This window comes from Mesoplodon mirus (assembly GCF_964341445.2).
Source record: "Mesoplodon mirus genome assembly, chromosome: 3".
NCBI classification, from domain to species: domain Eukaryota; kingdom Metazoa; phylum Chordata; class Mammalia; order Artiodactyla; family Ziphiidae; genus Mesoplodon; species Mesoplodon mirus.
Genome location: NC_138978.1, coordinates 185,395,715 through 185,409,216, shown reverse-complemented (window position 1 = coordinate 185,409,216; position 13,502 = coordinate 185,395,715). Strand labels below are relative to the sequence as shown.

General features: G+C 38.3%; 1 protein-coding gene across 2 annotated transcripts in view; it reads right to left on the bottom strand.

The window, feature by feature from the left end:
- Positions 1-13,502, bottom strand: part of USH2A (usherin) — a gene marked incomplete at both ends in the record, with an annotated part of 772,061 nt that overhangs the window by 455,149 nt on the left and 303,410 nt on the right. For both annotated transcript variants that reach the window (XM_082613798.1, XM_082613799.1), the window contains one exon: positions 6,008-6,134. In XM_082613798.1, the coding sequence (XP_082469924.1) occupies positions 6,008-6,134 (127 nt within the window). The remainder of the gene's footprint in view (positions 1-6,007; positions 6,135-13,502) is intronic.

The window sequence follows — 13,502 nt, the reverse complement described above, 5'->3', positions numbered from 1 at the left end:
CCCAACAGGAAGAAGAAAGACTTTTCTTTCCTGGCAAGGACTCAGCCAATGAAAAATCATGAACACTTTGTTGACTATAGTCCTCCCGGCTTCCTGTTCACCCTCTGTAAAAGTTTTCTCCCTCCCTTGCCATGCGGGACTTGCACTTGGCTTGCCATGGTTGTAGACCCTGAATTGTGATTCTCTGCTGATCCCCAATAAACCCATCTTTGCTGGAGAAATATCTGACAGTCTATTTGTTTTAGGTCAACACTTTGGTGGACACTATGGGGACCAGAGAAAATCCCTGAAGGCTCCAGTTCTGGTGAACAAACAGGTGTGGTACCCACAAAGAAGCCCACTGTGCTCACTGCTTACCCACTGTGCTCACTGCTCTTACTAACCCTGGAGTTTGAAGGTAAATCTTTCTCCTGGATCTGAGTTCACACCCTCTTTCCATTTGAAGCTCTCCAGGCTTTATGTAAGTTCTGCTTAAAGGTTTTGTCTGGTTAAGGCCTTGTTCTGTACCTGAGTACTCATTTGGAACTTCAGTCTCATTTTGAGATCAGACTGTTTCAACCAAGACTGGCTGAGAAGTCATCAGCCTGTTCCTTCAGGAACGAAGCTGCTTCACTGAAACTGTGCTGGTTTTTCAGGCTTCAGCCCATTCCTTTGGAATTAGGGTTGTTCTTTGGAAATGACTGAAAAGCCTTGGGCCTGGTTTCTACAGGACCAAACTGTTTCCCTAGAATTGGCTGGTATTAATTTGCATGCTGTTTTGAGTTGCGAGCAGTTTGATTTGAACTGTGAGCTGTTTAAAAATTATTCTTTCACTCTGGAGACAAACCTCTGAGTAATGAGATCCCAGTTATCTACATATTTTGAGGGAGCCCCCACCGACAGGGACTATGGACAATTTTATGTTTAAAAAGTGTGGTCTTTCCTCATGTGCATTTCCAACTAAATGGACCAAACTGACCTAAGGTAATTTAGAATATCAATGGCAATTATGGGGAATTTTTGGAATCCTCAAAGTTAATTGGACTACAATATCTCAGAAATTCCCAGAACTGAATAGTATGCCTATTTTGATTGGCATGTTGAGGTTTCTAAATGTAATTAGGAGCCTAAAATTGCCTCTCAGCAAAATGAGATATTAAGATTAACTGAGGCAAACATGTGGATAAAGAAAGACAAAGTGGCTCTCCACGCCTCAGGCTTTTCTTCCTTGGCTTCTCTGTCTCAGGCTCTACCTCTGGTACCATCTTGTCTCTCTTCCTCAGCTCCTCATGGCCAGACTCATCTGGAACCATCTTTCTCCTTTCCTTCTCTACTGCCTATGCCTCCTCTAGACCCTCAGTTCCCCCCCTAATAATTCTCTCACCAAACTTCCCCTTTCTCTGAAATTTTCCCCACTCCCTTTTCCTCTGAACTTATCAGAACCTGTCCCTTTAAAATGAAGCCTTCTGAGGTTCCAGAAGCTAAACCCTTAATTTCTTATATTCCCTGAACTAAAGCTGACCTGCAAGCCACAGTCAAAAATATACCGAAAGTAACTGAAGATTGTCACAGATTTGCTGAGGAATGTAATGTAGTCATTCAAACTTATCAACTTGGTTTCTCTGACTTACCTTAGCTAATTCATAGGTTTTTTGGTGATAGCCAGACCCAGCATTGGATCAGAACTGCTAACTGGGAAAATCCTGAAAGGTCTCTAGGATAACAACCAGGAGATCAGCCCTCTAACTTATTATATGATCAGGCTTGAGCAATCACTAGGTGACTTCATTGAGCAATTCCTAGGGTTTTTCCAAAGACTGTCAACTGGAACAAAATTCAGGCTTGCACACAAAAATCTGATGAACCTCTTCATTACGATTACAATTGAATTCAGATTATTTTTACGCAAAATTTCGGTCTTCCTCCAGATGTTGATTCCACCTGGGTAGCTTTTAATTCCATGTTTATTAATGGGCCAAACTGGGATCCTTCCTTTCTAATAAAAAGGACCAGGATGGAATGGAAAACTATGTCCCATCTAGTTTTGATTAATCTGTCAAAACTGCTCTCTCACACTATAGCTGAATCACCTAAAAGGAAGACTGTTAAATTCTTAAACTTCAACTATAGCAAATGAAGGCTCCTAAATGAAACTAAAATCCTCCTAGTTTCTGGTATTATTGAAAATAGCCAGGATATTGGAAAAGAGATTGTTACAAATTTAAGTGCTTTCAGTGTCTTCAGCCCTCTGACTAACCTTTCCAACATCCTCCAACTACTCAATGGCAGGCTCTGAAGAACTATAGGGGCTCTTCCCAATTCTCCGTCTTAATCAGCTTAAAGAAATGTTTCTCAAGATTGGGGTTGAATCTCTTCCAGTCCTAATTGACACCAGAGTCACACACTCAGTGCTCCATCCCACTACTAAAAAGCAGCCTCTGCATCTGAGTACTAACACAGTTCAAACAGTGGGGATCTCTAACGAATCTCAAGAGGCTCTTGTCTCTGAACCTATTCCCTTTCCTTTAGGCCCTTTGAGAGACACATGTATTTTTCTCCTTAGTTCCTCTGCCCCTACCGATTTATTAGGCTGAGACTTCTTGGAGAAGTATCATGCTGGAAATTCTTTCTTCCAAAAGGAGGAAATAATCTAGAATTTGACAGTAGCCATCAAAATCACCAACCAGGTAAATTAAATGACCCCTTTCACATCTTTTATTTGCTCTGTCTCCGACAGTTCTAGAGCGGATTTTGGAAACACTGATCATTTGTCCCTATTGAATCAGCCACCACCATCTTTATGGGCAAAATCTCCAACTGATACTGGCAAACTTCAAAGAGCACCCCTTCCCATCAAGATTCAAATAGATCCCTCAAACCCTCTTCCCAGAATTAATCAATACCCTATAAGTAAAGAAACCTTTCAAGGCATAAAGCCTATAATAGAAGGTTATAAGGCTCAAAACCTCATTATGCCTGTAGTAATTCCTGTAAGGATTCTATTTTACCGGTGAGAAAACCTAAGGGCTGAGGGTAGAGGTCTGTCCAGGACCTCTGAGCAATAAGCAACATTGTTATCCCTAGACGCCCTGTTGTTCCTAATCCTCAGACGTTCTAACATCCATTCCCACTGGAAGAAAATTCTTTACTGTAATTGATTTATGCAGTGCATTCTTTGGTATTCCACTTGATGAAGCTAGCCAACACCTTTTTACCTTTACTTGGGAAGAAAAACAATTCACCTGGACAGTAATGCTCAGGGTTTTACTGAGAGTCCTTCTTGTTTCTTGTAAATCCTGAAGGTTGACCTGGATGATATAAAGTTTCCTACAGGTCTACTTTGTTGCATATGTGAATGATTTGCTTCTTTGATCTTCCAAAGCCTATTCACAGGAAGACAGCATCCACTTTCTAAAGCTTTTAGCCTTAAAGGGACATAAGATTGCCAAGGAAAAAATTGTAGTTTGCCCAAACCCAGGTTTGATATTTAGGGCATCTGGTATCAGAACAAGGGCTACACTTTGATACAGACAGACTTCATAGTGATTGAGGAACCTGTTTTACAGGCCAGGTACTTCAACAAGTCTGTGGCATCAATCCTCTGATTTAGTTGATCACAGTAATGGCATTATTAGACCCAACTGGCAAAATTTGTAGAGGTCATACAAATACCTTGGCCTAAAGCATTGCTATTGGTCCCTCTAAATCTCAGATCTACACATTTTGTAACTCAAAAATTCTCACCCATTGAAACAGTCATAGGACATCCAACACACTTGTTACTGCTTTTCTTGACCTACAACTGAAAAGAGGAGAGATACTCCAATAATGCAAGGGCCAAATTGTTCCTATTAAAAATAACCACATTTTGGTAGAGCAATCTTTTTACAGTGCACTCTCAGGAGACAAAGACCTTAAGCATCACACCTTGCAACCTGAAGGCTTTATCTACTGGAAGAGACACCTCCAGAAGAACTTTCTTCAACCTTATCAGAGAGGCCCCTATCACGTATTGCTAACCAACCCTTCTGCTGCCAAAATCCAAGGAATAGATTCTTGGACTCACGTGACACGCCTAAAGAAAGCACTAAATTCTGAAGGGACCTCAAAAAGTCTGGTGACCTGAAAGTAAATATTTCCCAGAACTAAAGCAGACAACACCTGATGAGGCAGCTTTCTGAAGATATTTGGACCAGGTCTTTAGGAAGTGTATTGCCAAACCTTTGACAATGACATAATGCTTCAGATGATCTCCAATGTCTATGGTTTTGATAGCATATGGAATTGAGACAGAAAGTGTCTGAGAGTTCTCCCTTCTACCTTCCCTTGTTACTCGAATATGACCTCAGTAGGTTTCCAATCTGTGCATTCCCTTCTGATATGAGACCCCACACACGGGAAAGGTCCTTCCTGGCACTGAGGGACAAAAAGCCATTGAAATTAGAAAAGCTGACTCGATCAGTGATGCTCTGAGAGAAAGATCATGATCAAAAGGGGGACATATAAAAAATTAATAAGCAGAAATCACAATTAAATAGATTTGGGAGACCAGAGGAAGGTCTCATGCCTTGTGGTGACAGCAGAGCCCAACAGGAAGAAGAAAGACTCCTCCTCTTTCCTGGCAAGCACTCAGCCAATGAAAAGCCATGGACTATTTGTTTACTACAGCCCTCCCAACTTCCTTTTGCCCTCCATAAAAGCATTCTCCTTCCGTTGCTGTGCAGGGACTTACAAGGGGCTCACCATGGTTGCAGACCCCGAATTGCAGCTTTCTACTGATCCTGAATAAACCCATCTTTGCTGGAAAAGCATATGTCAATCTATTTGTTTTAGGTCAACACTTCCATCCTTGTTCTCCTTAAAACTTATCTCCAAAAGAGCAGCCAGAGTGTTCCTTTTAAAGAAAGAAGTCATGTCTTGTCACCCCTCTCTCAAAATTCTCCAACGGCTTCCCTCTTTTCATGTAAAAGCTCACAAAGCCCTATGTAATACAGCCCCAGTGGCCTCTCTGATTTCACATTGTAACACTAGCCCCTTCAACCTCTCTTTCCCACATTGGCTTCCTTGTTGGTCCTTGACATGGCACATATCGTATACTCCCACCTCAGGGCCCTGGGACCTACTGTTCACTTGACTTGAAACATTCTCCTAGACATTTGCCTGGTTTGCCCTTTTATCCCCTTTAGGTCTATGCTCATATGTCACCTTATCGGAAAGACCTTCTCTAACAGTCTTTTATATAATCAAAACATCCCTTCCCCAATACACACACACACACACACACACACACACACACTCACCCCTTTTCCTCTTATCCTGTTTTATACATTCTCAGAATGTAGCACTACCTGATATTTGTTCAATATTTATTTATTCTGTTTCCTGCCTCTCTCCCACCTAAAGTGTAAATTTTCCTCGTTGTTTCCAGAGTTCCTAGAGTAGTAGTAGGTGCTCATTAAAATTTTATATTTTCTGAATGAATTAATAAAAGCCTGCATCATTGTATAGGTACTGTAGCTTTTACAATTACATGGGGATGGTAGATAGGGAAGGATAGAAAGAAAAATAAACTTAGAACTGCAAAGAAAAAATACATGTCCCAGAACGCTGCCTACCAACTGTCTTAATTGGAAGAAGTTGTTTACCTTTTGGAGCCTTAGTATCCTCATCTCTAAAATGCATATAATAACCGAGGTCATAATAGAGGAACATAAGGAGAGAACATAAGTAAAACATAAGTAAAAGGAAAGTAAAAGCCCTTGCAAATTGTAAAGACTGAAAAAGATACAAAATTGTTATTGATGACTTTACTCTTATTTTTGCTTTACTGAAACCCTGCATAGATGAGAAGACAGTTGCCAAGACTTCATCATTTTAGGAGCACCCCAAAGGCAAACTCAACAGCAATTTAGATGAAGTTGAGTGGAGATAAAGGTGAAAAAAGAGATGAACAAATATAAACAACAGAAGAGTATGGTAACATCAGCACATCAATAGAGCCCTTCATATATGTCAAAGAAGATCTTACCTGTATATTGTCCATCAAGTGTGATTTGGCCGAAATCCTGATGCCTAATCGCGATTATCTCATGCCATTTGCCATCACTATATTGTTTACCATCATCATTAGTTGTGGTAACTTCTACCGCAGACCCCTTAAGGGAATGAATGAGGGAAAAAAATCAATGAGTGAGTATACATGTTACATACACATACATATATATTTGTATATTTGTTAAAAACCAACTGGCAAATTTCAACATGATCCAGATGCAAGCATGCACACGTTTCAAACAGAACTCAAAATTAAGGTTGATACATCCTTCTGGCTTTTCTCTGATGTACTTCTGTGTCACTTCAGTGCTCAAATCTGAAAAGAGCTTCTCTTTGGAATAAAAATCTCTTACAAGTACCCTTGGATTTTGAGTAACTATACTCATCAGAAAGATAATGAATTTTCTATTCTAATATTTTAAATTTGGGGGCAGAAATATAAAAAAGAGAAGAATTTAATAAAATACTATTCAAATAATATTGTTCTAAAGATAAGGAAATGTCTGGCAAGTTATTTTCTTTTACCTTCACTACACTACGTATAGCAAGAAGGAATAAGGTTCACATTAAAAACTAGTCAGTTACTAATGCCTTTAACATAAGTATAGCTGTTAAACTTAATACTCAATGCTTTGTAGTCTAAATTCTAGCATTTGTACTTTTGCCTAAGGTAATAGTATAGTTAAAAATGAGTTCCTAAGTGGATAAGACTAGGAAATGGCAGATATTAAGAACAGATATTAGCTAAAAGGAGGTGAGGATAAGGAAACAAAGAAAAGCAGAAGAGAAACATTTCATCTTAACACTTCAGAGCTATGTATATTCTGGTTAGCACAATGATACTCTTTTTATGTTAGTGAACACTTAAGACTAAGTAAAAGAGATTTCAACTTTGTCATCATCATCATTTGCTACTACTGTGGTTAAAGAAAAAAGAACCAGAAAATTACTCTAAACCTTCTAAATGAAAACAATTTTTTTCTTTCTTTCTTAATAAAGTAGATCTCTTTAGCAATACTTAACTTCAATCAATAAAAAATTTTTAAAAGCTAAAAATAAGATTTGGTAAAATATTACAAAATATATTTTTAAATTACTTGGACTGTTTCACCAAATTCTAATAATCTTGGTATACTGTTTTTCAAAGAAGATAAAACATAATTATCTGATGCAATATGGTGAAAAGATTTAGTCACAAAAACTGCAACGTTAATCACACCATCTTCAGTAAAACATTTCTGTTTATATTTCCCTAAAATAGCTTCAGCAGTATACCATGTCCATTCTATGCATTTAATTGGCTCCTGTCAGGCCTCATACAGAGCATGACAACATGTGTGACATACAGAATTTCATATTACCAAAAAAGAGCTTTTAATTTCCCATGAGTAGGAGTGGGTTGCTTCTCACGTGGACAATATCCCAACTTTTACAGGCAACTCGATCAGCTAGAAAGATGACCATTTTGGTAAGTCCTCGAATCTTTGTAGGTTGATTTTCCTTCTATCTCTTTCCTCTACATGTTCTTTTATTTTCCTCAACCCTATTTCAACATTTTAATATTTTACAAACACACATTTCATTATCGTAGTTTAATAATTAAAACCAGAACTGGTGTCGTGCCCAATTAATGTGCCCTGGTAGCATGCCCATTAGTTTTTCCATTAGTGAATTCAACAATACTAATGGGATTACTAGCATGGGATGCTAATTGGGCGTGACATAAGAAACTGGCTTACTTCTTAGCATACCCTTGCTAATGATGAAATTAATGAGCATTTTATTAAATGCTGTCTCATCAAAGTGTACTTAGTTAGCGTTAAAATTGTTACAGACGATGCTGCATTCTAAAGATCAGGTGTCTGAGTAAGTGGTTCTTCATATCATGTTTGGCGACAGTCTGAAGCATTAATAGTTCTCTACATTGAAATCACATTGACTGGTGACACATTCAAGTACATAACACACAGCCTCAGTATGCCAAATTTTCTTCATACTTAGAGGAACTTAGTGTATTATTCTTTGATGATCATTTTAAGATTATTTTACTTTACCAATGTTAAGAGAATAATTCTGTGATCAATTCTGATGTCATATGATGCAGTTTATTTTTTCCATCTGGAAAATATCAGACATGTTAAATAGATGCTATTTGGAATTTTTTTTAAAGCTTTTACTTTCACCGTTTCCCTAAGTGAAGTCAGAACGTTATGTGAATTTCCTGTTAATGTCACTGAACGTAAAACATTTAAATGAGAACCACGAGTCATTACTGGTCAATAAAATATCATCTGATCAAGTATTTCCAAATTGAAATTAATCTAATGAAAATAGGAAGACTCTAGCTAATTGTTAGAGAGGACAAAAAAATACAGCAATTAAAAAATGGAGCAACTTTACTGACTCTTAACAATAATTCTAAAGTGTTCAGTTTATGATAGGCAAACATATGTCCTGTTGTAAATATTATGAAGAATCTTTCCCCTTTCCCCCAAATATTTTTTCATAGAATGAATCGGATAGTTGGAAGGAATGCCAAATAAGTTTTTACACCTCTATGTAGAATTATATTGTTATGTAAAGAATTTGTTACTTAAGTATATTAAGATATTTTAAAAAGAACAAAGTACACAACGACTTCAGTTATTTTGAAACTACGTGTTAGAGAGTAACTTTAAATTCCTACAAAATGCTCTTTCCACAACTCAAAATTTAATTATTTTGAATGGATTCAGGAACAGTAATTTGAAAATAACCATCGGTATAAGTCAAAGTATCTAACTGACAAATGAAAACAAATAACTAAAATTGTTAAATTATCATTAAAGAACTGGAAATTTTATCCTAGAAAATGGGTAATTTATTCAATTATGAGTACTATTTTACCAATAGCTATCTAGCCACTCAGTCAACCAATCAGTCAACAGATCTTTATTTATTTATGAGTATATCTACTATGTTCCAAGGACTGTACTGAGCCTCAAGGATGTATCTGGGGACTAATAGACAGACCTGCCCTCACTGGATTGTACCCTCAGATAAGAAAGACACAAAGAGCAAATAACTACTTGTTTGATGAGTACAATAAGGTGTTCATTAGATAATCTTGTATCCTTTAAAGACAAAAGGAAAGAAAACTGGCTTAAAGTGGTACCTGAGTTATTTAAAATATAAATACTTTGAAATGTCAATGGGGGACATATAAAACAAACTCCTAAGCTTCTTTAAACTTGGGGTAGCTCTAACTTTGTTCAAGAAGTTGTATTCATGACACAGAGTACAGATTTGTGGTTGCCAAAGAGGTGGGGATGGGGGAGGGAAGCATTGGGAGTTTGGGATGAGCAGATGCAAACTATTATATATAGGATTGATAAACAACAAGGTCCTACTGTACAGCACAGGGGACTATGTTCAATACCCTGTGGTAAACCAAAATGGAAAAAAGTATGAAAAATAATATATATATGTATAACTGAGTCACTTTGCTGTACAGAAGAAACTAACACAACATTGTAAATCAACTCTACTTCAATAAAAAAAAGAGAAAAAAAAGCTGTATTCATATTCCTACCCCAAAAGAGAAAAAAATGGAAGAATATTCTAAATATTCTCCATTCCTCAGTTTCAACAATTCTCTTTGTCTGATAATATGTGGGGCTTTCATTAAAAAGTTAGCAATATGTCCAGTTAACCTGGATAAATTTCTTCGTGGTGAGGAAGGACCAGTCCTGGCTAGCTTGAGCTCATGGACTCATGTATAGACAGCATCACAAGCACTCAGCGTGATACATCTGATCACATTTTCTCAAATGTATCTTAAGCCAGTCCGGCTCAACCAATGCCTTACTTTCTTTTGTATAAATTAATTATCACTTTCCTGAAAATGCAGGTAACTTTTGCTTTATAGAGGGATATTATTATTCCAGGTAAAAATGCACTTGTAAGGCATCATTAAACGCTCTGCATTCCCCGGGTCCTCCAACTTTGGCTATAACAATTTCATTAGTGCTTGCCTGGCAGGTACCAACTTTGTATACAGGTTACGATTTGGGTATATAGGGCAGGGACAGGCAGCGGGGAGCACTCTAGGCCATTGTCTGAGGGAAGAGGGGGAGGAAATGGTTGGCAATGCCCTTGTGAATGTTTCCTTGAACTCTGCTCTGGTCTACACCAGCCTGTCTATGTGATCATTGAAAAGGGGATGAAAAAGGGCTTCCCTGGTGGCGCAGTTGTTGAGAGTCCGCCTGCCGATGCAGGGGACATGGGTTCGTGCCCCGGTCTGGGAGGATCCCACATGCCGCGGAGCGGCTGGGCCCGTGAGCCATGGCCGCTGAGCCTGCGTGTCCGGAGCCTGTGCTCTGCAACGGGGGAGGCCACAACAGTGAGAGGCCCGTGTACCACAAAAAAAAAAAAAGAAAAAAAAAGAAAAAAAAAAGAAAAGGGGATGAAAAAGATGAGATGGAGAGAGTTTTCTGGCAGCCAGTCTCAGGATCGTAATGGCAATAATGTGGCTGCGCAGAGTTAAGCATTATTTAACTTATTCCCCTTCCTATTCTGCAGAATCTGAAGCTATCACATCTTTTAGAAAGAGAAATAACACTCAAAGAGATGGCAGTCATGTTTCAGTTTTGGTGGAATCATTTTGGGATTAATTCTGCAAAGACTTTGCCCCATATGTTTAGAGTATATTGTGGGTGGGGGGGGGCCGGGGGGCAGGCAGGGCACATTTATTAAATACTCAAAACCTGTGAACAAACCCATGGCCACGGTATGATTACAGACGTAGCTCTGGGGTGTGAATGGTCATCTGGAATCACACTCACAGACACCAGGATGGACCTTTATGAGAGTGTGACCGATTGTATTGTAAGTGTGAGGCAGCGTGAAACCACCCTGGCACACTGCCCTGTTCAAGTCCAGCAGGACTCTGTACTCCAATCTTGGAAGGGGGGATGTCTAAAGAGAGGACGGCAGGAGTGGCATTTTGTTCATTTCTCGTTTCCGTGTTTCCAACTCATAAATGCCCAGCACAGTGCCTGGAATATGACACATTTTTAACAATGTTTCATTGAACAAAATAAACTAAATCCAGTGCCAGTTCTATCACTAGATCACTGTGTGACCCTAGTTAAGACACTTCATCTAAAGCAGGGAAAAAAACAATACCTACTTCAGGTGGCTACTTTAAGAATGAAATGAGACAATCAACATGAACCCACTTTGTGTACTTTTAAAGCTCTATGAATAAATGGCTATATGATTAAAGTTTTTCTCCATCTGGCTTGATCTCAAATATACCTAGGTATTAACAGGTTGAGGTAGAAGAAGAACCAGATTTTTTCTTTCTCATTGATATTCTTCTATTTTACTGGATTGTTTCCTTTCTTTTATGTTTTTTGTTGATATTTACAATTTAGCATTTAGTCTTTTTTTTTATCTTGTTAATTGTTCTTGGAACATTTTCGTTCTATTAGTAATTAATTTCTGTTTTCACAACATTTAAAATCAAATATTTTTGTCCATTTATTTTATGAAAACAAGAAACCAATATAACCTATACCCTTACTGCCCCCCTGCTAAGTTGATACCTTAAGAAACTTTTAAGTCACTCATTCCCCGCCCCCCCTTCAACTCTTAGTAATTTTAGCACCAAACAATTATCAGGGCTTTTTTTTCCCCTTTGCTGTGTGTCTCTTCTATGTCAAAGATTCTTTGGTACATAAAACACATTTCTAGTCATTTTGTCATCAAATACTTAGGTTGGACTTAATATCCTTAGGTTTATTATTCACCACTACTTCTCCTCTATATTTCAAATTCTTTATTTTTTCCTTCCGATTAGAAGCCTTGCTGAAATATTTCCTTCCAATATGGTGCATGGATGGTATTTAAACTGAATCTCTGGACATCAACAAGCATTGTTCTTTCATGTTGAAAAGCTTGGTCACAGATTAGCTGTATAACTTTGGTAAAATTAATTTAACCATGACTCAGATTTTCACCTGTAAAGTGGGGATAGTGAGTACCTGCTTTATAGAGTTGCTGTGATGTTTAAATACGTGTGTGTGTGTGTGTGTGTGTGTTTATGTATAGAGAGAACACTTAGAATAATGGCTGGCACACAGAGGTCCTATAGAAGAACAAGCTTTGCTTAATCTTGACTATAACTTGATGAGCCCTTTCAAAAAATTTATAATCAAGTCTATTAAATCATATATTCTCTCCTATTTTATATTTCATTATCTTCGCCCATCCTTCTTCACCTTGTGCATGCGTTTTTTGTTCTCCTTTAGAATTTCTTCTTAATATTAGCATCTTCCTTCATCTTTCTTTATGTTTTCATATTTTTGTTATGTATTTTGACCTAGCAATCTGAGGCTCAGCAGTCTCTCTTCTAATTAATCTACTTAAAGGATTCAAATGAAAAATAATATTTTCAGTTCCGTAACTGAATCAACATCAGTGTGCTGTTTTTGTTTTCCTGATGCCATCTGCCTTGCCTTTGGAAACAGCTGCTTCTTAGCCCTTTCTCTCTGGATGCTGGATCTGCTTAGGTATGATGCTATTTCTTTTTGCTTATTCATTGCCCACCTCTTGGCATCCCTTAAGAAGCTGCCATTCTAGGGGACACCCAGGGGTCCTTGGGCCTGAGGACCTATAGCGGTCAGGCCAGGGGGTTATCAGGTCGCTGTCAAAATACCAGGAATAAACCTTTCTTTCCCTGGTCTTGCCAGTAGCCAATTCATGGCTCGACCACTTCCTAACACAGGAACGACTCAGTCTGCCTCTTGAGGGCTTCTGCAGGGATCCTGGGTGATGCTCAAACACACTTGGTCCAGCAGGCCCTGACTTTCCTCTCAAAGGTGAGTGGGTCTCCAGGATGTAGGAAGCTCTTGGCCCATGATCCCTTAGATACAGAGGGGAAAAGCTGTGCCTCCTTTAATAATAGAACATTAAACATTTATTTGGCAAGCATAATTTATGTCTTAGATCAGCAGTTTTAAGTTGAAAACCTGAGAAAAATCTTTGACATAGTCTTATTCCTCAGTTACTCACAGGTCCAACACAGTGCTTAATGGCAAATGTTTACGAACCTTCCTTTAACTGAAGTGAAGACAACTATGCAATAGTTTCCCATTGCCCTCAGGAAAAATTTAAATCCTCTCAAATCCTTCCCAGGTCCTAAGTTACTTAGTCTCTACCCAACTTTTCAACCTACCACTGTTCTCTTTGTTCTGTACGCTACAGCCATATTAGACTCATCTCAATGTATTGAATATGCCATGTTCTTGTCTAACTCAGACACTAAATATTTGCTGTTTGCTCTGCCTGGAAATTTTATTACAGATCCTACCTTCATCTCCCATCAGTATTTCCTCTGGCCTGCCCCACCTGAAACACATGTCCTCTTGTATAGACATATACTCTTGTCCTGATCCACTTTTCCTCATTGTTTTGCATCTCAGTTA